Here is a 27,188-nt window from a genome sequence, read left to right on the forward strand (position 1 = left end):
ACTATAAAACACTTTTTCTGTCTTAAGGGTTCAGAAGTTGGAATGTAGTGGAAATACACACAAGAGAGAAGGAATTTCTAGTTGTACATTACATTACAAAGAGGTTTGCTCCCCAACCTAAGGAGGGAGGGATACTAAGCAATATTAAATTCCTATAAGAATCCTTACAAAGCATGCAAAATATTGATATACTCACAAAATTTATATTTGTTCCTTTTTGAATTTGCAACTTCACAGTACAATGATTTCTAATATTATGCAGCAGTCATAATTACAGTGACTACAAAATCATTTCCCTTTACTTTTTTTCCCATTTGTTTGAAAGGCTTTGTTGTGTTTTTTTTTCATTGAGAGGTTGCAGATCACCCATCAGAAAATGTGAAATTCAGCATAACAGGGGTTGCTTTCTTTGTCGTGTTTCCCCTCAAATGATGGTGACAACTCTACCAGTCTTCCCAAATCTGTCCCTCCCCCTCTCCCCATGCCGATCCCTTCCCTTGTCTTCAGTCTGTACTGTTCTTCTCGCCAGGATGATGATGGACGGATGCCACTAAATGGATGCTGCATAACTGGCTAGGAAGTAAAGGGGGCTGGAACACTTTATGAAAATGGAATCACACCCACGCCCCTGAGATGTTTGGCACAACTGCTTCAGAGCCAGAACACGCTGCTCTGGATACCAGCAAGCAGGTTTTCTATACTTTGAATTCCCTGGACAAACCCCCTGCCCTTTCCGCCCGTGTAACCCGGCTGGCTGCAGCTGGCCTGGGCAGGGAAGCACCAAGCAGGATGTGGCTCGGCCTTTAGTTCTGCTGTAGGTAGTTCCATAGAAACGTCTTCACTGCTCTTATTTAACAGAGGGCTGGAATTTCTTGAGAACACACAATGCATGCTACTTGCTAGATTGTCCATAAAATACATTCTGACACATATTATCCAAGTATTCATATCTATCAGAAAAAGACTCCGTAGAAGCCATTTACAAAGCCTCCAAAAATTCAAGTATCAAAAAAAAGGTGTTCTGATAAAAGTCTGGAGTAAGCAGCCAGCCAAACTGATAGACATTATTTTTGCAGTGATAACTTCTTTTCTTTGGAGTGCTGGGAATTAACTGTCTTCCAAATTAATTTTCATTAAGTGTGGTGGGGTCTAAGGAATTTAGCAATCCTGCCTAGGTAATATTGCCCCACTTTTATATTCAAACAATGGAATCAGAAACAGAATCGCTGACTCTAATCCTTCCTGCCTCTCTTTGATTTTCTATATTTATTTATTTATAGCGTAACATCATTGGGTCTGGCTCCCTTAAAGCCCCCCAAATAAAACAAAGCCAAACCATCAGAAGTGCAACACAGGCAAGAGTAGGGCATCTCCTTCCCTCGAGCTGGATAAACATTTGCAAGAGAAGGGGTGGGTGAGAGAAAAAACAAAACAAACAACAAACCACCAAACTCCAAACAAACCGACAGTTCTAGTTGTATGCAAAACTGTTTCATTTCTTTAGAACCCTGTTCAAATCAAGACTTCCATTTCTGAGGAGGGAATCCTTAGATCCCAGACCTTTCCCTTCTCTCCTCTTGCAAAGCAATGCTATTTTTGTGGCCTAGAACAGTACTTTAGAAACAGCAGTTATTAAAGACACAGTTGTGATATATCCTTTAACTCCCCCTCACCCAAAAAGGGGTATCCTGTGAAGTGATCCAGTAGAAATCTTGAAGTTTCTTTACGATAAATCCATAAAATGAGGAATACCTTCTGTCACATTCCCAACAAGAATAACAATCCCAACAAGAATAACAGCCACACTCTGTGGTGCATTTGTTGAAGTGTCTATTGCTCCTTCTAGTGGAGATTCTGCACAGCTCCACCTCCACATCAGTTCTGGTCCTACCAAGCAAGAGCAGAGATCTTTCTCCTTTCTCTTCAGGTGGTCTCTGGTTAACAAACAGCAGAAGCACTGAGGGTCATAATCCCCAGGACAAGAACAGGCCAGTAATGTCTGAAGAAACACCAGTTGTCTTTTTTCCTCAGGTGTGGCAGATTTCTGCCAAGAGCAGTTTTTTGAGTCCTGTTGGTATCGCAGGCACCTACACCTCTGTGGAGAAGAGAATGCTTTGCCTCTTGCTGTCTGGGGTAGGGATAGTCTCTAGCTGCAGGAAATACAGAAGAACTTGAACCTGGAAAGAGAAAGGAAAAGGTAACAATGAAGCTCTGATAACTCGTTCTCATCCTGCCTATTGGAGAGTTGGCAGACATGCCCACAGCTCTCTCCACAGGAAGGATCTTGAAGTTGTGTATTTGTTTTAATACAGTGTATAATAGCAGGAATATTAAAACGTGCAGTGCTCCAGAGATGCTCTCTTCAGGTTCCAGGGTATAGCAGTGATGCTGGAGTTCAACTGCGCTGAAAAAATCTGATCTATAATTTGCCATTACTCAGTCAAGAATGTACCAACCAGCGTTATCACCTAACACAGCCTTATGGTCAAATTCTCTGCATCGCCTCCAGAAGGCATCAGTGGCCCAAGAAATCTGAATTTAGCAAAGCATTTTGTTGGACATCAGTGAAGGTGGCTTAAGTGTTGAGGAGCATCACAGAAAACACTAATGGTTCTCTTATCCCAGGCTGGCAATATGGCGCTGTGAGACAGCCCTCAAAACATCTTGCTATGCGCAAACATGAAACATGCAGGATTGCGCGCGTACTGACATCTTCTCATGAAAAGCTGTGTTAGTACAGACGCAAACTGAACTGCCTGAAGATAAACAGTTCTACAAACAGTCTAAAGTATCTGTGGAAGGGTGAAAGTTGTTTATGTTTCTCAAGTCATGAAAACACAGAAGGATGGCTGAACCAGCCTTGCTAGGGGACTGCAGCATCCCAGATGCTCTCTTCAAAAGATTCAACAGCACATTCAGGATTTTACCTGGGACATGACTTCCAGTGACCAACTATCGGTCATTGTGATGGGCTGGGTTGGGTTAGCAGGGATTTTACTGTCCTTCTCTGAAGGTCTGAGCAGTGTTGGTCCAAAAACAGTTGCGAGATTATGCAGGGACATCTTGTTAATGCTTTCCCTCTCTGCAACCCTAGGAGAAGAAACAATGATCTTTATAAATATCTGTGTTTGGAAGCATCCTTAAGTAAGAAACCATATTTATTCATTTTGTAAAAAGTTTTAGATACATTCAATCAACCACTCTCTCCATACACGCCTAAATGAGCTTGTTATATAAGCAACACCTTGATCTGACAAAACCACAGTCTCCAGGTGCTCTACAGACATGGCTTAGACTTGGGAAAGGGACTGCTGCTGACTGTCTGGACAGGCGGAGGTGGGACAGGAATAAAGAAATGTGTTTCATCCCAGTTTCATAAATGAGAAACTGAGACACACGTTTACCCAAGGGCAGAAAAGTCTGCAGCAGAAACACCAGTAAATCTCAGATTTCCTGGATTTTAATCCTCAGTCACAAGATTATCTTTCATCTCACCAGTGACAGTCTCTGGTATGGAGAAACTATGTATGTAAATTAACACACTGTGCATATATTAAGCTTATTGCATTAATATCAAACACACGGAAATACTTTTTCAGTTACAACCATGTTTACAAAGACATAGACAAGATCAGAAAGACTAGTCTAAGCAAGGAACTGACAACTCCAGTTAGCAGAATTGCAAAGCTGGAATTTAAAGAAAATATATAATGTTAGTTTGTAGACACCTTTTGAGACAGGACACCAGTCCTTAAACATGGCCAAAGCTTCACAATCTATGGTAAAACCTTTCCCGATCTTTGTATCCAGATGCAAGTGCAGTTTCGCAGTGATACTGCAGCAGGAATTTGCATTGGCACTAGATAAGCCCTGAGACTTTTGTTTTTCCTTTCCTTCAGTTCTAATCCTTTTGGTATGAGTGGGAATGGAATTCGGGATTTAGTGCCTCACTAAGTGAGTATGAGACAACAGTTATCTGATGGACATTCACAGCAAATCCTTCTTCGTCTGTGTGATTCAGCAGAATTCAAGGAAAAAGCTCCTCTTTTCAAAACACATCCAATCCATGTCTAAAGGATGCACATATTACCTTTTTAAATGGTCCAAAAGGAAAAGGAATGTCACAAGGTTGGGTTCTGGAAGCGATAACAATAGGTTCAACATACAGCTTTCCTTTGCAACAGGATCTGAAAGTGCTACAAGACAGAAAATAACAAGACATCACCATAGGCAGTGAATGAGAATTTGACTGACTGCATAATTCCCCAAACCAACAAATACAGATGGTTCTGAACAGACTGTAATTCCATCATAGGTTGGAGGATCAGAGTTTCACATCAATACCCCACAGCATCTCTTTCCTTTATTTCATAGATATATATGTCCTTTTCTCTCAAGCAGTTCAAGTGCTTTCACACCTTCAACCATTGATGTTTTTCCCCTGCACAGTGTATCCTCCCCACCCCGCAAAGAGGCCTTCCCTGCACGACTGACGGGGCAAACAGCAGGCACAGCCCACACAAGTAGGTTGTCTTGTGTTCTTAACCTGTCCTTCAGAAACCTGGACATTTTTGGCTTACAAAAAGGCATGTTCATTGCCCGTAGTAAAGCTCAGAGGAAGAATATGTCATTCCAGGGCTCATTTCTGAGCTCCACTTCCCTAGCAGCTTGTTCCAGGCTTCTGTCCAACATTATAAATATGTTATTTGTATTGCTTTAGGAGCAGCCTCCTGCAGAACAGCATCTTTAACCCAGACCTGGTTATCAATGGTTACTTCTGCTACTACCTACCAATGCCCTCAGCAAAGTTGGGGTACAGCTCATCTGTAAAGAGGGGTTCAGGCAGCTCTCGGAAGTACAGCTTCAAGGTGCCCGCGATGGCGTTGACATCCATCTCGCTCATCATCACTGACACGTCTTTATTGTCTGAGAGAGGGAAGAGGGGAAGCCGGGTAAGGAAGCTGCTGGCCTTGCATTCATTCTTTTTCTTGTTTTGGCTCTTTGTTTATCCTTTGACCAAATAGCTCAGAGTTTTCCTGTTTACATTTCCCCAGATTAAATGAGCCACCTCCTGACAACTGAAAAGTGCTGCACAAATGACTGCAAACAGTTTGTAGCTTTAAATCAAGTGGAAGCAACCTCACTACCCAGGGTTAGTTATGCTGTGCCAACAACCTCAGCCAGATCTGGCACAAGCCCTGTTTGACTGTATTTATCTGCATTTCAACTTCTGTTAGTGACAACAATTGTTATTCTAATTCCCTGCCTCTAACAGCTGAGAATAAGAGGCTGAGGCTGTCTAACTCCCCACTGAATGCAGCTAAAGTACACAGGCAATTCAGGGCTCACATTTCAGTGTTGTTACTATTGAGAAAAACAAAACCACCCCCTTTTCCTACAACAAACAGACCAACTGGCAGAGCCAGTGCTGGTTTCATGATGTTTAGCATAAAACAGCATTTAACGGAAAGGAGAAAAGTTGTTTTTTAAAACACCCTTACTGGCACCGGTGAAGATTCACAAATCAATTTGTTTGGTAACTTGGGGGAATGAAAATAAAATACAAGGAGGAAGAAATTTCACAAAATAAGTGAGTAAAAAGTGCACGGAGGGTGAATTTGGGCAGCTGGCACAGACCTGGTGACTGCCTGCATCAAAAGAGAGCTCAAGTGTGGCTTGAACAGTTCTTGGACCATCATGTGGAGCTGGAAGTAGGGCAGAATTTCACTTCGTGCACCTCAGCAATTTGGAGGTGTTTCATCTGCCTGATCTTGGATGCCTTTTGGGACATCCATGCCATTCTTTTAAATGCAGAACCAGTAAGGAGCCCTTTTCTGCTCAAGATCAAAGAAAGCTTTACAAAGCTGCTCAAAATTATCTAATTTTATAATCTGCACACAGAGTTAAGACGAGAACTCAGGAGCCCTGACCACCCAACTGGAGTTTTGTAAAAACCTTTTCTGGCCAACCTTAGAAATTTTTTTTTTTTTGCTGGCTTCCTTTTATAAAACATTCTCGATTTCAAGGACTCTATTAATTCAGAGACCTCACAACAGCGAGGAAATTATGGCTTCTGATTGCTGCTGTTTCCCCCGAGGAAGGTGTCTGCCACTTGCAAAGATCTGGCAAGGCAGGTAAACCCACCATTTCCTGACTGCTCGGAAGAACAACAAATACATAATTTGCTATAAGGATCCATCCTGTTGTGTATCTTGGGTTATATCTGCAGCTAAAGAATATTAATGAAACATGCAGCCTGGGTTAAAATGATTCTCCTTGTGAGAGAATCTCTAACTCTTAGTGCTTCTTGAGGAACATGAGGTTAAAAATAGCATAGCCACCTGACAGGGAGCTCCTGCAGGTTCTCCCAGTGCAAAAGAAAACATCAGACACAATTACTTACTGACATCAAAGGCAGCTTTCAAAGCCTGGATATCGGTTGCAACCCCAGAGACACGGTAGATGCCCACCTCCTCCATGCCACGCCGCTCTATCTCCTCCACGCACTGGCGCACTATGTAAGGCACCTTCGATCTCTCTCTCCTTGAAAAAGCCAGACAGAAAAGTTCAGTACAGCCCGTGCCCACAGTGCTTGTTGCCCCAGCCGGGCTGGTTAAAATCACCCCATCATTTTGCTGTGCAAACCTCTTGTGGAGAATGGGGTGGTAGGAAGCCTGAGCAGGCAGTTGAGACTGAGCTACAAAATTCCTTTAAAAACCAGAGAGGCTTTTCTGAGTGTCTCAGCCTGGCCCTGGCTGTGCTGCTGCTGCCCTGAGCACTTGGGCTTCTGGCTGGGTCTCAGTGCCCTCACAGTCTGCGACTTTGTGCAGGTAATCAGTGGATTCCCAAACAGAACTTGGAAACATGGCAACACCATTGCTTTCCAAATAATGCAATTCCATAGGGAGGAAATAACACAATTCCCAAACTATATAACGGAACAAACAGGTTTCTTCTGGCAAAGGATTCATGACAAAAGATCAGGGGTTAAAATAATGCTACAGGATCCAAAGAATTTGGATGTTTCCGATTATGGAAAGGAAACATCACTGCTGAGTGGCTCTGGAAATTTGTGACCAAGTCAGCTAATTACAGAGTGAAGGGGCAAGGGGGATTTCCGGACCTCAGAAGAGTGTTCTGCTGTAGGTAAATACCCTGGCTTTCAAAGCCTGTGTGCATGCTGGTTTTTCTCCTACAAGAAAATGAAGCTTGGAGAATGTACAGCAGCCACAGCCATCTACACTGCTACCCAAGGGCAGCAGACGGGACTGACAGATCCCTCAGTGTGGTAAAGCCCGGGCAGCACCCTCTGGCCAGTTGACTTTGTGAAAAACAACAAGGAGAGATGTGACCCATGAGCTTACTTAGTGACAATAGCGATCTTGACCCCAAACACCCCAGTCTGTTTCCGGGACGGCATCCTTTTCAGGCTAAACTCCCGACTGGTAAACTTCACCGACAGCTTCACTTCAACCTGAATAAAATACAAAGGAGGACAGCTGTTACTTTTCTAACATTTGGCATTGTTTTGTTTTGTTTTAGTGCTGCAATGAATAGCAAAGAAATAAAGCACAAATGAGGCACACAAGCAGTGCTAACTTCTGGCTTCCGTACTTACTCCATTCATTGAGATGACTGTGCGTTGCCAATCTTTGTCCTGCAAAGCTTGTGGGTCCAGCTGAAAAACACAGAAGTTACCCAGGAGTTAGGAACAGATTTCAGAGAAATCAGCTAGCCTGAAAGGCTTCTGCGAGGGAGCAGAGCACTACCACTTCCAACATGGTATTTCTTTTCCATAGGAAAACACACACTCCAAGGTTTCCCTGGTTTCAGGTAGGGGCACACTCAGACTTTGTGTGGTTCTCTAAGCAGGGCTGATGAGGACTCACACACGTGGAAAATCCAGCAATAAATGTGCAGTGTCTGCTCAACAACAAAGGCAACCTCAGTGACCAAAATCAATGTTTAACAGCCAACAACCTCAGCTTTCACAGAGACTGCATTCATTGCTGGAGCACAAGGGGCATGTTAACAGACAAATTTGTCCTGTCTCACAGGGCTAGGAGTCAGAAAAGGGGAGGAGAGATTTCTAAAATGACTGATTTGAAACAGAGGAAGCTGTCTCCCTCTGCAGTTTTCTGAGACAGGTGAGGCTGGATGAGTGTGAAATTACTGCACTGAAATAAAAAGTCAGGCTGGAGTGCTTCATAGCTCTTGGCTATGACGCCAATAGCTTCCAAGGAGGACTACGTTCTGCTTAATTCAAAAGACATAATGACCTTAACAGTGAAATCAAGGCAGAGAAATAAGAAGTGATCCATACAGAGACAGATAACTTTAAACTAACCAAACCTCTCTCAGGATCTGACAGAGGAGAAATGGAGGAAATTAGCCCAGAAATCATGGAAAGTTGTCCTACTTCAACCTGCCTATTCCTTTTCTATTTCAGCTTGAGGATGGAGGCAAGAAGAACACCTGGCCATGCTCTTGCAGGAATTCATTAAGCAGCAACGAGTTCTGACACAAAGCTCTGATCTCCCATTTTCAGCTTTGTTTGATCTCTTTCAGTTGTGAAGCTGGGGAGCTCTGACTGAAGTGCTCAAACATCACCCAGCCACTCCAGTACTGCCCGGGAGAGCCCAAACACACTTGATCCCCTAGATAGTGGCACTCGGCTTGAGCTAGACTGGCGAAAGCGAGAAAAGCCCTGTCTGCACGAGGGCTGCACTCGGCAATCAGAACCTGCCAAGGCAAGCAGACTTCAGCGCCCCTGCAATGGCTTTGCAGCACTTGGCTCGTGAACACCGAGACACAGCAAGGCTGGAAGCGGCAGCCGCACCGGACTCTGTTTTGAGTTGACTGTCCTCAGCAAACCAAAAGACAGTCAGTAACTAGAGCCACTTGTGCAGCACAGCTCCCAGCCCTCACAGAACCCTGTGCAAAAGCAGAGCTCTCTCATGGGCAGAGGTAAACGTTGAAACTACGGCAGCTGTTGTATATTCTGGGAAATTTCAGATGCAACCGTGCTCACACTCTCTTTCAGATCATCCACAAACTAGCCCAATGCTGCTGACAGCTACAGAGCCACGTCCCCCCTGCCCTTCCCCACTCCCTGTTTGCTCACACTGCAGAGACCCCAAGAAGCAACAGCGAAGCAAATCAGGCCAACCTTATCTCTGCGCACTCTGTTACGGACGTGAGCCCACAGTGGGATGCTGCCAGCACACACGTGCTTTCCTGTCGAATTGGACCGGCTCCTGTAGGTGCAACTCTGGCAGAAATTCCTGAAGACCCCTTGTAAGGAATAGTCAGTAACCAGTAGCTCCCACATTTTGGGACTGCACAAAGGTCCAGGAGGCCAATGGGCAGCAGTGCTTAGCTCCAGTGCTTCAGCAAACCCAAATAACAGACCGCTTGCCAAGAGGGTTTGCTTATAACTCTGGTGGAACAGATCCGCCCCCGCCTGCGCGGCTGGCCAAGGTCCCCACAAGTTTGCCAGAATCAAGGCCATTCTTCCCTGCGTTTCCGTGCTGGAAGTTTGGTTTCTTTTAACAACTGCATTCTTTCCCAGAATCAAGAGGAAACCATTTCTGAAGTGTCTGGTTTCCTATCATGAACAACCATGCTCAGTGCTCCTGACAGCTTGATCTCCAGCTACCTCAATAGTCATCTCGTTAAGCTGCCAAAATGGCCCTGCTGATAGACACAGACACAGCGGATCCTACAGCTCCGAAGCAGTTTTCCATATGCTTTTAGAACAGAGTCGCTGAGATGGTATTATTTATAGCAGGGAGAGACTGCTTAAGACTACAGGGGAAAGAGGGTTTTGAATATTTGCCAAAAAAGGTAAAGTCCAACAGGGTCCAGTTACAGTTTATTTAAGCTAACAGGTATTACTGGTTATGCCTCAGTGATGACCAGGGACTCCCACCACTGTACACAATAAAAGCAAGGAAGTAGCTGTGCAAAAGTACGAGCCAAAGTCCACTGTGTCTCAGGAGTGAATATCATTTGGCTGCAAAGGACTGGCAAAAGCAGCGGCTCACAGGGACTGCTCCTTGCTGGGTAACTTCTGGAGCTGAGCCGAGACTGCAAGTGCACCTGCTACCACCTCTTGCTCTCCAGTCTCTGAACTCTTGCAGGGCTGGCGGGATACTGCACCTCCAACCCGCTCTTCTGCTGGAGAACAGCTTATATTGAGCGGAGACAGCTGGGGAGGACAAGGACCAGGGAGTGGGTCTGGCTGACCTGAGCCAACGCTGCATAAATCACTGGCAATAACAACAGCAATTAAAAAAAAAAAAAAAAAACCAAATAAATCACTCCAAGGTGCTTTTTAAATAACAAAGTGAAATGATGGAAGCTAATAAAAGAGCAAAGCTTGAATAAGCTCTCAGCAACACTGAGACAGGAAGATCAGGTCTAACAGTCTGATAAAGTCACAGCAGGAAAAAAGAGTCAACAGGAAATTAAGAACGTTGTTTAGACTTGGAGCAAGCTTTCAGTGCTGGGCCCTACAGATGACTGACCTGAGACCAGTGAGAGCAACACAGGGCAAGGGCAGCTGGAGCACACGGGTTATGGAGCAGACTGGAGACAAAGAGTGAGTGCATGTGATGCTCCAGCACAGAGAGGGCCTGGGACAAATGGGTCATGCTGTCTTGTGGCCTGATTTGGAGATCAATGACCTGGAAGAAGGAGCACTGAGTAGGAAAAGGCGCTGTACAGACAGCACGCCAAAGGAGGCTGCTCCAAGTGAGCGAGCACATAGCGCTGCCTTCGCCAGCTCAAGCAGGGGGAGGCACTGTGAAATGTCTGCTTCTGCATTAATTTGACAATGAAATTTACTGCACCTCTAAACATTTCCTTCAAAGAGGTGCTTGGTTAGAGTGACAAAAGGACCTGTCTCATCTCCACTGAAACTGTGACAAACTGTGTTGTTTCCATGAGCTATGCAAATAGGACAGACCTGCTAAAACCCTCCAAGACTCTATCTCATGGGCTTGTTTGCACAGTCCCCACCAGAAGTGTACACTGCACAGAAAAAACACGAACAAACCAGTTTGTCTTTACTCCCCCAGCACCTCCAGTCCCCTTGTGGCCTGTTGGTTGGCATTTGCAGTGACAAGCTACGGCGCCAAATTCACTGATGAATCAAACAAATGCCTCTCTCTATCCTGCACAAAACACAATAGAACAACGCAGCTCAGCACCACAGGGATTTCTGAGAGCAAGTCTCTGGTCCTCGTGGCAGCCCAGCACTGAATTAAGACAGACAATTAGTGCAGAGCAGTCAGTAGAGCCTGAGTGTGCAGAACACAGAGTGGTGGGGAGCTGGGAAGAAGGTGAACTGGGGATGCTGGTCAATGGCAAATGCGAGCCAGGCACTAAGGGTGTCTGTGCTCTGCCTTAGGAAACCACCACAGAGAATTTGATGATTTCCCCACCCCCCCAGAAAAGATACAGAAAGAGGAAAAACTGAAGAAGCATCAGTGGAAATGAAATGCCTGGGAGCAAGGACTGGAGCAACCTTAAGGTCAGTGTGTTTTATGCTATTTATTCACATCACTTTATTAAATCTCCCCAGCAACTTTACACTTCATCAATTTTTAATTGTAACTGATGTGACATACATGTTGTCAGTCTCACTGCTGCTGGAAACTCCCAGCCCAGCCATAGCCCCGTTCTTCTCAAAGCTCCCCACTGACATGTTAATCTTTCCCACCACCACCCTTCAGACACGACCCATTGCTTTCTTCATTTCCACCCTGTTTCCATTGCTGGGATGCTGTTCTGCATGAGCAAACTGTTTAAATGAACTCAAGTGTGTACAAGGTTTTCTGAGTTGACACTTTAGAGGTCCAACATGTGACAATCTGTTTTACATGGAAAACAACGTAGCTGTCTGAAATAGCCATGTGCACTGCTATGAGACACCCCAGATAATTAAGCAGATAAGAGTGATTATTTTGCATGGTAACAGAGGAACAGTGTTGCGCTGCTACCACAGAACGACTGATCTAAGGTCATATCCTCTCTGATTTTCCAGCACTGCTGGAAAGGAGAAGGAAATTATTTGCCTGAGCTGATCATGGAGAAAAATAAATAACACAGGAAACAGCATTTCTAGGAGGCACCAACCGGAGGAGATGGATCACGGGATGGAGTATCAGTTTACTCATGCAGTCTGGTCCCAAGGCAGAAGCCAGTTTTGCTGACAGATGTACCCACTTAGATACAGAGTCTCAGGGCCAAAAAAAGCCTGCTACACTCAAAGCATGGGGACGTGCCTGCCACATGAAGTGCAAAGGATGCAAGGTAACAACAGAAACAACAAAAAACTAATTCAAAATGAGAGGAGCTGATGCTTACAGCTGAACTAAGCCCTCTGTTTCCTTCACTAAGATGATGTCCATTTCCTCCTTCCCAAGCCCTCCCATAATTTCAGTTTCACCCTGTACCCAGGAATGGCACCTTCTCCCTGTATTGGTCGTGTCCCCAGCCATGTGTGCCACCAAGTTAAACACATCAGTGCTGCCATTCCCAGAAGGTCTGATGAGAACTTCACTTCCACATTTACAGGAGGTTCTCCCATAGTAAAACCTCGTGGGTTTATTTTTCAGGGATAAAACTTGCAGGTTGACAGGCAACAAAGCTCTTGCATGTGGCTATAGAAACAGGTAAATAAAATATTCCATAGGAAAAGAAAATATGAGCAATGGGAGCTATTAAAATTGCTGCCCATTCCTGGAAGCTTCTGTCCACATGGACCAATTTCCAGTCTTCCTTCCTCCAGTGCCCTTACGTAACGGAGAGATTTAATAAATATTTCACAGCCAAAACAGCCCTGGTCTCCTCGATGCATTGTCTTCAGCAGCGCAGCTCAGAGAATTTGGTGAGTCAGAAAGCCCAGTAATGGGAAGCTGCAGATTTACAATAATACATGGCTTAACAATACGTTGTGATTTAGCCAACACAGAAGCGTCCCTGTTTGTATCAGCAGGAGGATGCAGACGCGACTCCTTGTTCCCAGAATTTTTAACTAAAGAGAATTTAGGAAAAAAAAATCCAAAAACCTCATCCAACTTCACAGACGTTGCCTTTACATGACAGACTTTGGCTGAATAATGACAAAGGAACAAGCCCCAGAGATGCTAGCAACTCTAAAGTAAACAAAATTTAATGTAAAAGCACCTGGGAAAATCCTGAAAGAAAACAACTACAAATCCGGTGACTGGGAAAGATGCTGACAGCATTAACACAGCCAACCTTCAGCCACACGTTGCTATTTGATTTTATTGTTGTATTATTATAACTTCTTAATAGAGAAATGGTGTTGGCTTTAAAAATAAAACAAAGTAAAAATCTTTACTAATTCTTATCAACTCTCTTATGACTTCTCTTTGCAGTTATTCAATATGGTTAAATAGTTGTGTGATGGGACAGAAATCACTGACAATTAAGAGGATGTCCTGAAAACCTTTGCATTTGCCTTTTACAAAATAACAGGATGCAACTTTTGCCCATCAATCAAGAACTTTGGTTTCTGGTTGGTGGTTGGGTTTTTTTTGCTTTCCACTGTTTAGGTTTCTCTAAAAGAATCAAGATGCAATTAATTTCAAGTGTCACCAAAGAGTATTTCTGCTTGTTAACTGAAGTATAAAATGTTTTAACAGAACATACAAATTCTGTGCATAAAAATGTGGGGAAAAGAGTTTAAACTTTAAAATATTTTATTATTTTTTTAAAATCATTCTATGTAAAATATTTGAAGAATTTAGAGGGTTAGAGATTTCAGGGTTCTCCATTATGAGCACACAAATCTCCAGGGCATTTCAGGGCTGAAAAGTTACTCTTTTGTAGTTGCTCAGCTCCATGGAAAATCAGCTTTTATTGGCAGAAAGGACACAAAGCTTTCTGGTTAGCCTGAGAGACACATGTAGGAGGCACCCTGTACTGGCAGTTATTGATTTGTACACAAGTTTTCTTTCAAACACCCACCATGTGTTCGGCAACAAAAGCTTTCCCTGAAAACGGCGTGGCAGCCTCAGGGCTGCAGGGAGGGAGGGAGAGGAACAGGCTAATGAAACTCGTTTAGACAGTGAACCCTTCCCAAGTAAAGGTGAGAGACGATCCTGCAGGCTGCCCTCAATCAGAGCTGTTCCCAAAACCCCTCAATGGCCTTGGCCTGTCTGACCATCACTCAAATGGTGGAGAAAGCTGTCATCTGTGGAGTGATGAAGAGTCAAATGTAAATGGAGGAGAACTCCTCCTATTTTTCAGCACGCCAGACATAAAGAGGTATCTGGGCAGGGCCTCTGATCTGTACAACAGCCAGTCCAACACACAAAATGTGAACTCAGAGCAAGCATTGAAACACCCTCCTAAAGCTGTGCACAGACAGTGCAACAAACAGGAAGAAGAGGGGGAACATATGTTCTCCATGTCATGCTCCACCGACTGCCTGATCTCTCCTGCATGGAGCTTTAGCTCTTTATCACACAGCAGCTCCCCAAGAGCAGCATCCGGTTGCAATCATCTCATCACCTCTGCTGTTGTGTTATAAATTTGCCACATAGACAAAGTGTCCCATGCTGAGTCTCAGCAGTGGAAATCTCTCTCGGATGCAGCCTGCTGTCATGGACACTACACTCTGGACATGGCAGTTATCAGGACAATAAGCCTGTCCTCCAAGACCTTGCTATCACATCAATCAACTTCCAGCATGTACAGACATAGCATTTCTTCCACATGATTTACAGAGGGGACAGTATATTCATTGCTTCCTCTTTTGTCACAAATGGAGCACCCTCAACAGTGCCCAAGGCTCAGTGACAATGCAGTTCCTACATACTGTGCTGGGAGTTTTGAAGTTAATATGCAAATCAGGGATCAAAACAAAAGTTTTCATGAAATAGCATCTTTTCTGTAAGGGTGCTGAAACAGGCCTAGGGGACAAGGCAAGAGGGAAGGAGCTGCTGACTTCCCGGCTGTGAATCACACTGTATGCCTCACTGTCTGGAGAAAAATCCCCAGTGCTGAGACAATCAGAACACAGAAAAAACCTTCCTGGTACACTCCAGGATTTGAAAGTCCTGTTAGTTTTGCAGTAAGGGTAGCAGGAATAAGTTAAGCGCAGTCTCACCTGCATCTGTCCTTTCCCCATTATGCGATCCGTGCTCTCTCCATCCTCTTTGGTGAGCTTGGTTTTGTTGTAGCACTTTTCATAGCACAGAATCCGCAGAGTCTGTGAGCCTTCCAGCTCAATCTCAAACTCCTGCAGGGCACCAGGGAAGGAAAGACCAATGAACACATCACAGCAGGACACTAGTTGCTTAATAATCAACACAGTCTCCTTAAAACTCATCAGGAGGGAGCACTTAAGGACTGACCAAAACCTCCTCCCCTTAAGGGACTTGGTCTAGAATCATACTGGAATTGAATTTTGTATATATAAGGTGGTCAAACCAGAAACTAAAATGGCTGACTCCTTAGTCAGGTTTCACTGAGTTTCAGCAAAGAATCAAAGACACTATCTCGCCCACCTTCCTTGTATTTAATTTTGCTCCCCAGCAGGCTTGAGTTGGCTGTAAACAGGCAAAATGTCTTTTAGCTGATTCTTCCCCCTCACAACAAATAAACATGTCCTCCTTCAATGTATTTTCACTTGTGTCTTTAAAAAAATAATCAAACATGCATCTGTTTAAATGATGAAATACTGGGCAAGACTCATTTTTACCAAAATGTTTGTTTAACTGTAGCTAATCCAAGAGAAAATCTTCTGCAAGCCCTGACAGCCAAATAAACCTGGCATGAAAGTGTTTGCTGAGAGGCAGCATATGCAGCACAAGTGCTGAGCATGCAGCACTTCTTCCATTTGTAGGTTTTTGCCCATTGTGCATTGACGTTTGGCACATGGAACAAGTCAAATGAAGAAAAATCCAACCTACCTCATTCCAGTTGGGCTCTGTGGTGTCTCTGTAAACTCTAGTTTTAGCTTTGTTCACGAAATACCCAAATGAATCCACCTCTAATGTGCAGTACAAATCTGAGGAGACAGAGAGAGAAACTTATTACAGATTTAAAGGATCTCCTAACTTGTATTAATCACTTTCAGCGTGTGTCTTCATTTGTATCTTCTCTGTATTAGTACCACTAACACTATCCAGCACAAATCTCATCATACGGACCAGCAGAGTTGCCTTTATGAAGCTGAAGCCGCAGCACAGCTGTATAAATGACCTCAACACAGACAGGCTCCTCACCTCTATCAAGAGTCAGCTGTACACTATTATCCAATATTTCCCAAATCAATCTACAATGAACAAAAGGTGTACACCAGTGAGAAATGAAACTTCTCCAGGTAGATACTGGACCCCACCCACACATCAGAACCCATTTCCCTGAGAACAGCATCAGTATAATATCCCTGATAGTAGGTTAGAGGCCAGTCATCAAAGACTCATTACCTTCACAAAGTGGTTAATTATGTGGTATCAGGTGCTTTTGAAGAGCTACCAAGGAGCCCCTACTGGTAAGCTGTGTTGTAAGCGATGTCAGCCAGTACCTGGGCGGCCAGCGGCTCAGCAGCAGAGGGCTAACAGCAAGCACATCCAGCCCGCTCGCTCTTTTCCTCCCGAGACCGCACACGCAGCTCAGATAAGAACAGGATCACCAGCTGCATGGCTGGGTAAGCTATGCAGCTTCTCCTGGGTTATCCTCACCAATGGCTGAGAAGCATGTTTACTTCTACAGGTGTCCTCTTCATGCTATTTTTCCACCTTTTTTCGATCATTCTGTCAAATCACTTCCCTGATTTTTAACACCTCTTTCTTCACACCAAAAATTTCAGATGTCAGCAAATGCTGCTTCTTTCATTGCAGAACAAAATCCTGAGTTCTTTCAACTGTATAAGTGCTGACTTGCATTTAAAACTGTTGGGTGATTAGCAAACACTGCTTAAAAGAATACCAACAGACTAGGACTAAAAATAATGATGCATGCTTGATCCTGATGTATTTATGAGAGTTACTAGTAGCATTTAAAAATTACATTTCTCTAAATTTATACCAATGCCCCAATTTCAATTTCAGTTGCCCAAATCACCTCTCCTCCTCACCATCATCCCAGATGCTGCAATCCTAAAGCAGTTCATGCCCAGCTGTCACAGCACCTGAATTATCTAACCCCTATCAAAACCTTGGTGTGATCCAGAACTGCAACTCACTTGAACTTTGCTTGAATCCTGTGGCAGAGTGGACAATGACGTTCAGGAATCCATAGAGACCTGGGGATTCATCATCTGTACAAAAGACCAAAGGAAATTCATTATGTTCACAAAGGAGCCAAAGTGAAAGACTGAGTGAGGAGATAGATATTACACAGGTTAATGACCAGAGCGTAAACTGTCCCGAACAAGGTCAGCAGGAGCATGTAATCTCGCCATTTCAGCAAGAGAGGAGACTCTTCTGGGTTCAGTGTTGGTTTCACCTGTAACACCTTCTGGCAATGTGTAGCTTTTACAATGTTATTTCTAGGGTCAGCAAGAGAGCATGGCAGAAATTCAAAGGAGAAGTAGTAAAATACGGAGGCTAATTCTATACCAGCATATTAAATAGCAACTTGGGATAGTCTCTGACATAATTTTGGCCAACTAGTGTTCTTCCAGGGGATTCCCAGGCATAGTTCAGAGTTGTCCCAGGCTAGGACTCCAACAGGTACTCCAATCCCTGGCATAACAGCTGCATTTACAGACCATCTAAGAGTCAATGAATGTATATTGGGGGAGGATGTCCAGGAATATTTTATTAATTTAGATGTAGCCATATAATTCGAAGCTTTTTTTTTCAATTGTTGCACCAAATAACATTGGGATAAACACTTGCTTTTGTTCCTGTTGCTCTCTTTTTGCATACTATCATATACTTCAACTAAACTACACAAGTCAGGTACATCTGGTCTCAGCTTTTGTTTTACAGCAACTCTCAGTTTGTAACTCATTACCAAGTTGAAGACTGTAGCAAGAAAAAACAGCAGGAGCAGTTCTAGGTGAAATGTGGAAAGGGAGGCAGAGGTAGGTTTCCATTGCAGTTGCACCATGTAAAAGCATAAACGAAAGGTCTCACCTTCCTTATTGATAGTGAGGGGAATGTTGTGGACTGTCTGCAGCTTCACACAGGAGTTTGTCAGCATCTGGAGCTCCACTGATGTGAGAGAGAAGCTTTTAAAACCTGACAAGGAGATTCAGAGAGGGAAGAATTAAAATTAAAAGCAGTGGCTGGATGCATGCTCCCTCATTCTGGGCACACGTGGGACAGATCCCAGGGCAATGCTCAGCGACAGTACCGTGGTGCTCAGGTCTGTACTGCTGATGCAGCCCAGCTCTGTTGAGGGCATATTTATTTACTCTTTGGAGCAAAAAGTCTCAGGATGGTTCACAGGAAACAAGGAGGGGGCTCTTATTTTCTTGCAAAGCTAAAAAACACCCATGCCAAAAAAATAAATTAGTTTCTTTGGACAGATAAAAACCCCACACCTCCTGTTCTCTGGCCTCCTGCTCTCTAGTAAATTCATAGTATTTGTACCAATGGCCACCTGAGGGATACTCACATTTCTTCTGCTGTTCCCGGATGTTTTCCCTCCACTCTGCCCTTTCATAGTCTGATGAAATGAGGAATGTGTAACTCTGCCCAGGAAACCACAAGAAAATAGGGTGTGTGTTAGTCTGACTGACCAGTGAGGGCAGGCCCACTTGCCTCCCACCCTCCTCAGTGCAAATTGTTGGATATACCATCCTTCTTGTACTGCTGCCGGTTGCCCGACATCACAGGTCTGTCAGTGACAGGCAGGACTCTGGCAATGGGCTTTCTCAGCAACGTGCCAGCGGTCCAGTGCAGACTCCTGCAGCCAGAGCTTTCACAGAGCTCCACCTTGCAAACAGCAGCTTGGCAGCATGAGGTCCCATGGCAGCTCCATGCTACTCCTCACAGCACTGGCACCAGGAAACCCAAAAGCCTCTCCCACAGGCCTAGACACTGATGCAAGCTGAGGAAGCAGTGACCAGCTTGTGAATTTTCATGGAGTAGTAACAGGATCTTGTGAGAATCCTTTGCCATGTGCATGGAAAGGCCACAGTGACAAGTTACATCACTGCCAGAGCAGGGGACATCCCTGGCACATTGAGCATGCCACAGTGCTAAAGGAGATTGTTCACAACCATTCAGCATCCCTAGTGACAAGTACAGCCTGCAGTCCCAAGGAGACAGCCCTGAGGGTGCTTGAACTTGAGGGGAATCTAGAAGACAGCTGCTGCAGAGCTTTATCATGGGTGACGACAACCGCTGCTATTGCTCTGCCAGGGCAGGTGCTGACATAGGGGATTAATCTCTAATGCTATTTTTTAAATGCCAATGTTGCATACAAATTAGTCATAGTCTTACAAGATGTCATCATGACCTTTGGTGTAGCAAGGGATAGCTGTCTACTGCTTGGAAAGTGCTTCCAGGCCAAGCGGTAGAGGGCATGAAGACCTCCCTGTACAACAGTGCATACAAACGCACGCACCCTTCCCTTGATGTCCATTTTGTGTACTGAGGGAGACCAGAAGCGCCACTCACCTTGCCATTGCGATTGTGTACCCGGAAGGCCATGTTGGGAGACATCAGCAGCAGGAGGGATTCCTGCTCTGAGAGCTTCTTTTTCAATCTCTCAATGACCTTGCTGCCCTTATTGGCCCTCTGAAGGGTTGGGGAGAGAGGACACAGAGAACACATGTTATTTTCCAATGTCTGTCCCCATTTGCACTGACGGACATTTTAAGACCCACAGTCCCTTCCCTCTGTGCAGCTCTGGGGACGCTGCTTCTGTCAGCACCTCATCTCCACAGAGACCGAGTCTGTACTTGGCATGGAATGCTCAAGCCACTTCACCTTTTCACGCTGGATGTCATTCTTGATCTGGGATATCTTGATCTTCATGGCATCCAGCTCCTCATCAGGTACCAGCGGGATATTGGGCACTGCCTCAGACTCATCCACCATTTGGAAACTGAGGTCAGTGAGTGGGATGTACCATTTGCAGTCATATTGCTGGCTTTTTCTGGAAGACAGAAGGTCCAAACTTTTTACTATTATCAGTGTTTTGCTTGAGAAGAGCAAGAAGATATGAGAGGTCTCCCCAAGCAGAACAATTACCAAATGAAGAGAAGCCCTGTTCGAGGCAGGTATGTTGCTGAAGGTTCCTCCCCCTTATTGGTGAAAAATGTCAACAAAACTGTTTGTATAGCTGCACTCTAGGGTGAACATAGTCTGTTTATTGTACATTTTCTATTTTTCTGCAAAACTGTTAACTGGCTGTAGCTGCAAGGCCAAAATTTATAACCTTTCTAACAAAAGAAAGTGAAGAAGGTCACATATTAAAAGAAAGCAGGGGTAGAAAAAGGAACAGCATTTGTGCAGAATACCACCAGCTACAGCACATCCTGTCTTCCTAGGAAGGCTTAGGGCAGGAGGAGTTAATCTTTCCTGAGGGATCAGGACTTGGCCAAGGTCTCATATAACAGACAGTACTACCTTGCTGATCATTCCTCGTCTAACTACATCTTGTGCATTACAGTTACCCAGGTGTCATGTAGTCATAGTCAACTAAAATTACTGGTTGAACCCAGGATTCTGCTGAAGCTGAGGTGCCAACCACATAGTCCAGAAGTAAAACCTCACCCTCCAATCTGCTTCTTGAGCTTGGCACACAGGAACAGATCAGTAAAAAGAAAGACATGACGTAGCTTGCGAGCCCCCTCAACCAGCTCCACCATGAAACTGTCCTTCAGCAGCTGCCGATGCTGGTGAAAAAACAAACAAAAAGTGTTTTAGTTAGTGCAATATGAACCCCAGATTTGGCACTGGGGCAACACATTCCTTAGACATGACTCCCACCAGAGCCAAGTCAGTAAATTGGTCTAATTCAGAAAAAAAAAAAAGAAAAAAGGCTATTAAACACCCCTTGCTGTAAGATCTGCTCCCTGCTGCTGCCCTCTCTCCTAGCAGCAGCAATGGCCATGCGTCTCCTTTATTATCAGGTTCAGGTCAGACTTCAGGCTTCTCTCCATCACCTGTTCCTGAGCCCAAGATGCAGTTTATTGTGAGTCACTGCCCAGCTTCTGTGTACCTAAGGGCCAGAATCACTGACAGCAAATCATTGCCCGGCAGGCCAGCAGAGAGCAGCAAACACCACTTTTCTCAGGAGTCACCCTGCCACCGAATTCAGCTTAATTAAGCTACTCCAGCAGGCAGAAAGAGGACTGAACACCTCCTCTTCCCATTCACAACAGTAGTCTGTCAACATTAAAGAAGCAGCAATGGCATTCAGCTGTTATTACAGGTGCTGTTAAGGGATAATTCCTGAAAAATATGTGTATCTAGCAAACTTCTCAGTAGTCCCTTATCAGCCTGTGTTTAAATAGGACCATCTGGATATTGCCCCCACCCCATGCCTATTTAAATCTCTTTTACATATCATATAAACATTTTCCAAAACTAGAAGATGCAAAGAAGCTGCACAACCCTGATGCTTTTATTCCTGTTTCCAGTTCCAGGGAGCTTTACAACCTCGTTGGAAGGCAGAAGCATCGCTTTCCTAATTCCCTTATGAGGACTCCATAGTTGAAAGCCAAAAAGGCTGGAGCATTGTCTTGGACACAGATGGCTGTGTGCCATTTCTGGTGACCAAGCCAGGAGCTTCAAGTCCTGTTCTATGCTCAGGCCTTCTGCTCTGATGGCAGGATCAACAGGACTGAGCGCACATCTGGCATAGATATCTCCCACTGATTCTCAAACAGAAGTCAGAGGTATTCAACTTGGGGCAAATTTTATTCCACCCATATGTACAGCTGGCAGCGCTACCTTGCTTCATAGCCAGTACAAGCATGAACCATCAGCTTCTTCACACAGGTGTGCTAAGGGACTTTTCTCCGACCCATACTATTCCCTTGCTCTTCCAGGTGAGAAGATGTTCCCCTGACACCAATGAGTGACACGTTACACGTACCATATTTGCCCAGACAGCACCATGGCTGGGGATCGGGAAGATCTGCTCACACTGACCAGTACTAACCAACACCTCCTCCTGCTGTCTCACTGCCACCCTTCTGCAGGCCCTTGGTCGGGACTTGTCAGCACAACCCACTCCTGACCTGCGGTATCTCTGCAATCCCCAGGCTGGGAAACACGTACAGGAAAATTGTTTGTTTCCAAGAGGCAGCTGTGCTCAGCTACACAGCAGTATACAACAGGAAAGCAGTTAACCTGAGCAAGGTCAGGACATCCAAACCAAACCTGATGCCTCAGTTTCTCGTGTTACACTCCATGGGTTCCATTTGCTGCGTGACTTAACAAGCCCTGAACACATTTACTGCAGAGGGTGTGGGAGTGCAAACCCCCCTGCTGCCTCTCCTTCCGCCTATCGCTCTTCCCATCTTGGCTCTCTTAAAATGAAAACAAACCACATCAGTCCTCAGCCCAGCAGGCATCATGGCAAGGAACACATGGCAGAGAAATGCCCTTGCAGACATAATTCTTGTTTTCACAGTCTGTCCTACAGCACCCTAAACTTCCTGACGTGGACTAAGAGTCTGCGTTTTCCTGTCCGCAGCCGCACTAGCAGCACAGCTAGCTGTTAAAGCACACAGAGCCATGTCAGCATCTCAACTTGGTGCTGCCTTCCATTACAGAAAGGTCCTGGAAACCTGTGAGCAGCAGCAGCAGAAGCTGTACCTTTCCCATAAAGCCAGGAAGCAACGCTGCTCCCCAGCAGACTGTAGCACCATCTCTGGGCAGGAGTTTATAGAGATCTTGTATCCAGCAGTGATTCAGGCTCAGAAAGGCCTGTACATATGTTAATGTTTATTTTTAGGTGGGTGTGATCCTCCTGGCTTCTCCTCAGTGGTTTTGGAGAGAGCGCCTGCCTGCATTAATGTTTCTGCTGCTGATGCGCACTTGTGCATGCCTCCCCCTCCTGCCTGGCGAACAAAACCCAGGTAGGAAACCAGAAATGTTGAGCTTTAAAAATAAATAAATAAGGAGGAGGAGGTATGTTGTCAGTAGCAAAAACACTCTCCACAGCTGCAAAGAATCTCATTTGGGAGCAATAATGAAGCAGGGAAAGATATCTTCTGAGCAAGCCAAAACACTGATCTCAGGTTTCTAGATCTGATGCATATTAATTACGCTGCAAATCAGCTCAGCTGCTCTGGGGTAATAAGAATAACTGCTTGATGCCAGCTCAACCTCTACTCATTGTTCGTAGGTGTAAAGATGTTCTCACAGCTCACTCATCTCTGCTACCAAGCAGGATGCAACACTGTCCCTTCCCTACCTGGCAGGGACACAGCACAGTCCTGACCTGGCCTTCTGTCCCACTCTGCCAGGCACTGGCTGTGTGTGAGACTAGCAAAGACCCCAGCCCAGCACCCCACCAGAGTTCCTAGCTGAAAAATACCCCAGGCCAGTCCAGAGCACAGACTAGGTACCCTGTCCTGGGAAGATGTCCCTGATGGCAGAGACAGGTCAACAACATGGCCAGCAATGTTTCTTCACAGGTAATGGAAGGCACAGGCCCATGAGAGCTGTTGGAGTACTGTGAAGAGCTAATGCTCAGCCCTAGATCATCTAGTTCCATCATCTAGACCAGAGCATTTTGAAGACACACGTGTCCTCGAGGGAATGGGAAGCTCTTACAGAGGCAGCAGTGACTGGAAACGTTTATGTCAGGCCTCCACAAAATTAGAAAATAAGAGCCCATCAATAATCCCTGCAGCAAGGCTACAGACCCCCCCACCCTACATGGCCTTTCTGGTCCAACCAGGTCACCCCTTCTCCTGCCCTCTGAAGTTGTACCTAACCTGCCACTGCACAGTCCTTGGCGGTCACCATCTAAGCAAACTTCCCCCAAGCAGCCAGGCTCTCTGCACCACATCTCCCCAAAACCCAAGCAGAAAGCTCAGCCATACGATGCCAAAACAGTGGTGTAATTCAACAGACTTCCTACTTCCAATCTAATAGCCTTCATAATTCCCATCTCAGACTGAGGTACCACTCATTTGCTCTGGGTTTATTTTGGTTAGCAATCCTGGGTACAAAATATCCTGACTGACATGAGGCACAGTGCTACCACAAGGCAGCAAAAAGTCTTTGGCAGCATGATCCCCCAGAAAGAGAGCTGGGTGGGAAGAAGACAAGGCTGCATTTCCTAAGCTTGACTGGAACAGAACTAAAGAGGTGAAAGGGATGTGTTCCAGTCAGCCACTCAGAGGAAAACACTGAGCTTCCCAGATCTTTCATTCTTCATATTTTCTCACTCGTTAACTAGTTGGGAAGGTCTCTCTTCAGCAAGCAGCAGGGGTAAACTGCCACAAAAGCAACCAAGTATCTGGGGAGGAGAGGACGGGAGAAAACATTTGTGGACCAAGTCAGGAAATCTCTCCTCACAGGGGTGTGGAACCTGATACTAGATCTAACTACCAGCTTCTCTTGGAAAACAGGACTTTCATTAAGGCTGGGCACAACAGGCATGCCCCAGGCTGCTCAGCATCAGTGGAGCAGAGAAGCGCTTCCAGCACAGGGTCACAGCCTTCGTTGCAAATGATTCATCTTGCTGGGAGGGTTCAGCAGGTCAGAGGGAAACAATAAAAGGATTTCCCAACTGGCTTACCAGATCCCTGCCAAACCACGCAGTGAGAGCGCAGGGCACCTTCCCGGACCTCCCAACGTGAGTCAGCCCATCCTACCGCACGCTGGGGGAGCCAGCAGCCCCCTCAGACAGGACTCCCATGCCACCTCAGCTCCATGGGCCTTCTCTAGTGGCAGTACAGTGGCAGAATGACCCTCTCTCTTCTACAGAGAGCCCCAAGACTGTCAGGTGTCCAGCACAAGAGCTCAGCTCAGCTAAAGAAAGATGTTCCAGAAGGCCTGGGGGAAAACTTCCTATTTCATATCATAATGGAGTGAATTAGGATCATCTTTAATTTCTCAAACAGGGCCTGGGCTGACTGTTACCTTTAGTGGCTCTTGCAAAGCTCCCATGCTGGTACAGTATAAGTCCCACGTCTCCTTTCCAGGTTCTGCTTTCTTTTGCAAGTTTCCACCTGCTGCTTCTCCCAACCACCTCAGTGCTCTAGACAACAGAGCTCTCCATGGACATCTTCCAGTGCTTGGATATTCTCTTTGCCTGGCGCTATCTTCCCCTTACTTCTGCCAGTGAGTATCTCCCCCTCCTCTGCTACCAACCTCACAACCACCTGTATGCTCATCTATTCATCCTCCAGTGTTTTCGTGCTGTTTGCATATGCTAAATCCTGCTGCTGTCACGTAGTGTTTAACTCCAGGAAGTGTGGCAGAAGACCAGCTTGTCTGAGACACATTACAAAAAAAAAAAAACAACTGAATTTAAAAATCTACTCATTGAGAACCACAGCTGTACAAAAGGCCATCTCCTCACTTGTGTGCCGAGGAAAGAGCTCATCCGATGTGGCGACAGCAGCGGCCTGCAGCATGCGTGGGTGAGAGCCCCAGGAAGGGCTGGAACATGTGTGATACAGGAGGAGGAGGGTAAAAGCAGGAGATGGGTATTGGCATATGTCAGTGAGGAAGAGGTGGTTTGGCTTTTTGCAGAGCGTAGGAAGAAAATGATTCCTCGTGTGTGTGTGTGTGTGTGTGTGTGTGTGTGCGCGTGTTGCAAGACCAGCATTGCAGAATAAAGGGATGTTCTGCCTAGGGAGCTAAACTGGCTGCTCTTTGAGCATTTTAATAGCATTTCTTCTTGCCTTCCAAAGCTTCTGTCACCAGGAGCTCTCAGACTCCAGCTGTAGGACAGAGTGTGAAGCATCCAAGAACATTTTTGATTGCTCTATTGCCAACATCTGCCCAAGGCCTCCAGAAGCAGTAAGCACCAAGCCTCAAGCTGTGCATGGCTGCCTGTGTCTAAGCTTAGCTCCCAGCTTTTCAAAGGCTTTAGCTTGCACTTCTGCTCCTTTGTAAATGCCCTTAGTCCTTTCCCTTCCCTAGCACACTTGGTCTGTACCAAGTTAAACAGGAGCCTAAGGCAATGATACCCAGTCCCCTGACTGCGGTATAAAACCACATTTAGAAGCATGGCAGAGCAGCTTGCCAAGCAGCCTCTTCTCTCCAGGGCAAGGGAAATGGTGCCCAGTAGCCTAAGCTGATCTAACTTGTGACCTAGTAGGCTTGCTCCCAGAAGGAACTGTCAGCCCTCTTGTGTCTGGAGTGGTGCTGATGAGACCAGACTCTAAGCCAACTCAGTCAGCACAGTGATCAAAACTCAAAAACGCTTTATTTTCAGGCAGCTCCATTCCTCCATGCCGCTGTGGGATCACACAAATACCAGCATGAACACTTTAGAGAGGGTGGGACTGCACAGCCGGGGGCAAGGCAGAACAGCACTCAGGTTTGTCTGAACTGCCCTGAAACAACACCCTGCAAAGAATATCAGTGGTTCTTCTCTTGACTGCTGCTCATCTATCTCCCACATGAACTCTGCAATTTTTTGCGGTTTCTTTAATTCCTGCTTTACAAGAATGGGCTGAATTTGCTGCAAACACAAGCCTTTACCTCTGGCTGGGAAGTATGGCACAAGCTTTATAGTTATTTGCATCCAGGCTTGGCTGAGAAAAAACATGCAGTCCCTATAGCTTCTCTGTTAACAAGACTAGAAAAGTTATTACTCCCTTCCTTCTAGCACATAATAGCAGCACATCCTTCACCTCAAAGCATTCATTTTCCTGCTTCCCCACGAGACCACGCCCAGTAAAACCTAAAACCTTAAGCCAAGAGAATAGTGGTGAAGAAGGATCAGCAGTGAGAAGATAAGATGCCTGCTCCACGGTCCTAAGGGGTGGAAGATTCTCCTCCACTCACATTCTGAGTCAGAAGGTACAGTGCTACTAAGATCCTCTTTCCCCCTCCCATGCATTTTTTGGTTATTTAGAGGGTTGGCAAAGTGGATACCTGCAGATAATCTACCAAAAACATCTAAAAAAGTAAAAACACAAAAGTAGAAAGATGGAAAGAAAAGGAAGGAGCAAGAGAATGCAGCAGATCAGGCTTAATGGAAACAGACCAGAAAGTCCAGCTAAGCCCTCCTGACTCCCCTGTGTTGCCAGCCTAGGGCTGGTGCTC

General features: G+C 45.4%; 1 protein-coding gene across 2 annotated transcripts in view; it reads right to left on the reverse strand.

The window, feature by feature from the left end:
• Nucleotides 1-291: 291 nt before the first annotated feature.
• The window catches only part of BCR (BCR activator of RhoGEF and GTPase), a 95,307-nt gene continuing 68,410 nt past the window's right edge, over nt 292-27,188 (reverse strand). For both annotated transcript variants that reach the window (XM_065851198.2, XM_071816160.1), the window contains exons 9-23: nt 20,718-20,839; nt 19,929-20,097; nt 19,617-19,736; nt 18,610-18,685; nt 18,126-18,230; nt 17,228-17,302; nt 15,951-16,048; nt 15,146-15,277; nt 7,619-7,678; nt 7,365-7,474; nt 6,404-6,543; nt 4,792-4,926; nt 4,091-4,196; nt 2,928-3,090; nt 292-2,177 (exon numbers count right to left, since the gene is read on the reverse strand). In XM_065851198.2, the coding sequence (XP_065707270.1) occupies nt 2,088-2,177; nt 2,928-3,090; nt 4,091-4,196; nt 4,792-4,926; nt 6,404-6,543; nt 7,365-7,474; nt 7,619-7,678; nt 15,146-15,277; nt 15,951-16,048; nt 17,228-17,302; nt 18,126-18,230; nt 18,610-18,685; nt 19,617-19,736; nt 19,929-20,097; nt 20,718-20,839 (1,701 nt within the window). In that variant the 3' untranslated portion in view covers nt 292-2,087. The remainder of the gene's footprint in view (nt 2,178-2,927; nt 3,091-4,090; nt 4,197-4,791; nt 4,927-6,403; nt 6,544-7,364; nt 7,475-7,618; nt 7,679-15,145; nt 15,278-15,950; nt 16,049-17,227; nt 17,303-18,125; nt 18,231-18,609; nt 18,686-19,616; nt 19,737-19,928; nt 20,098-20,717; nt 20,840-27,188) is intronic.

Source organism: Patagioenas fasciata, chromosome 17, assembly GCF_037038585.1.
Source record: "Patagioenas fasciata isolate bPatFas1 chromosome 17, bPatFas1.hap1, whole genome shotgun sequence".
Classification (NCBI taxonomy): domain Eukaryota; kingdom Metazoa; phylum Chordata; class Aves; order Columbiformes; family Columbidae; genus Patagioenas; species Patagioenas fasciata.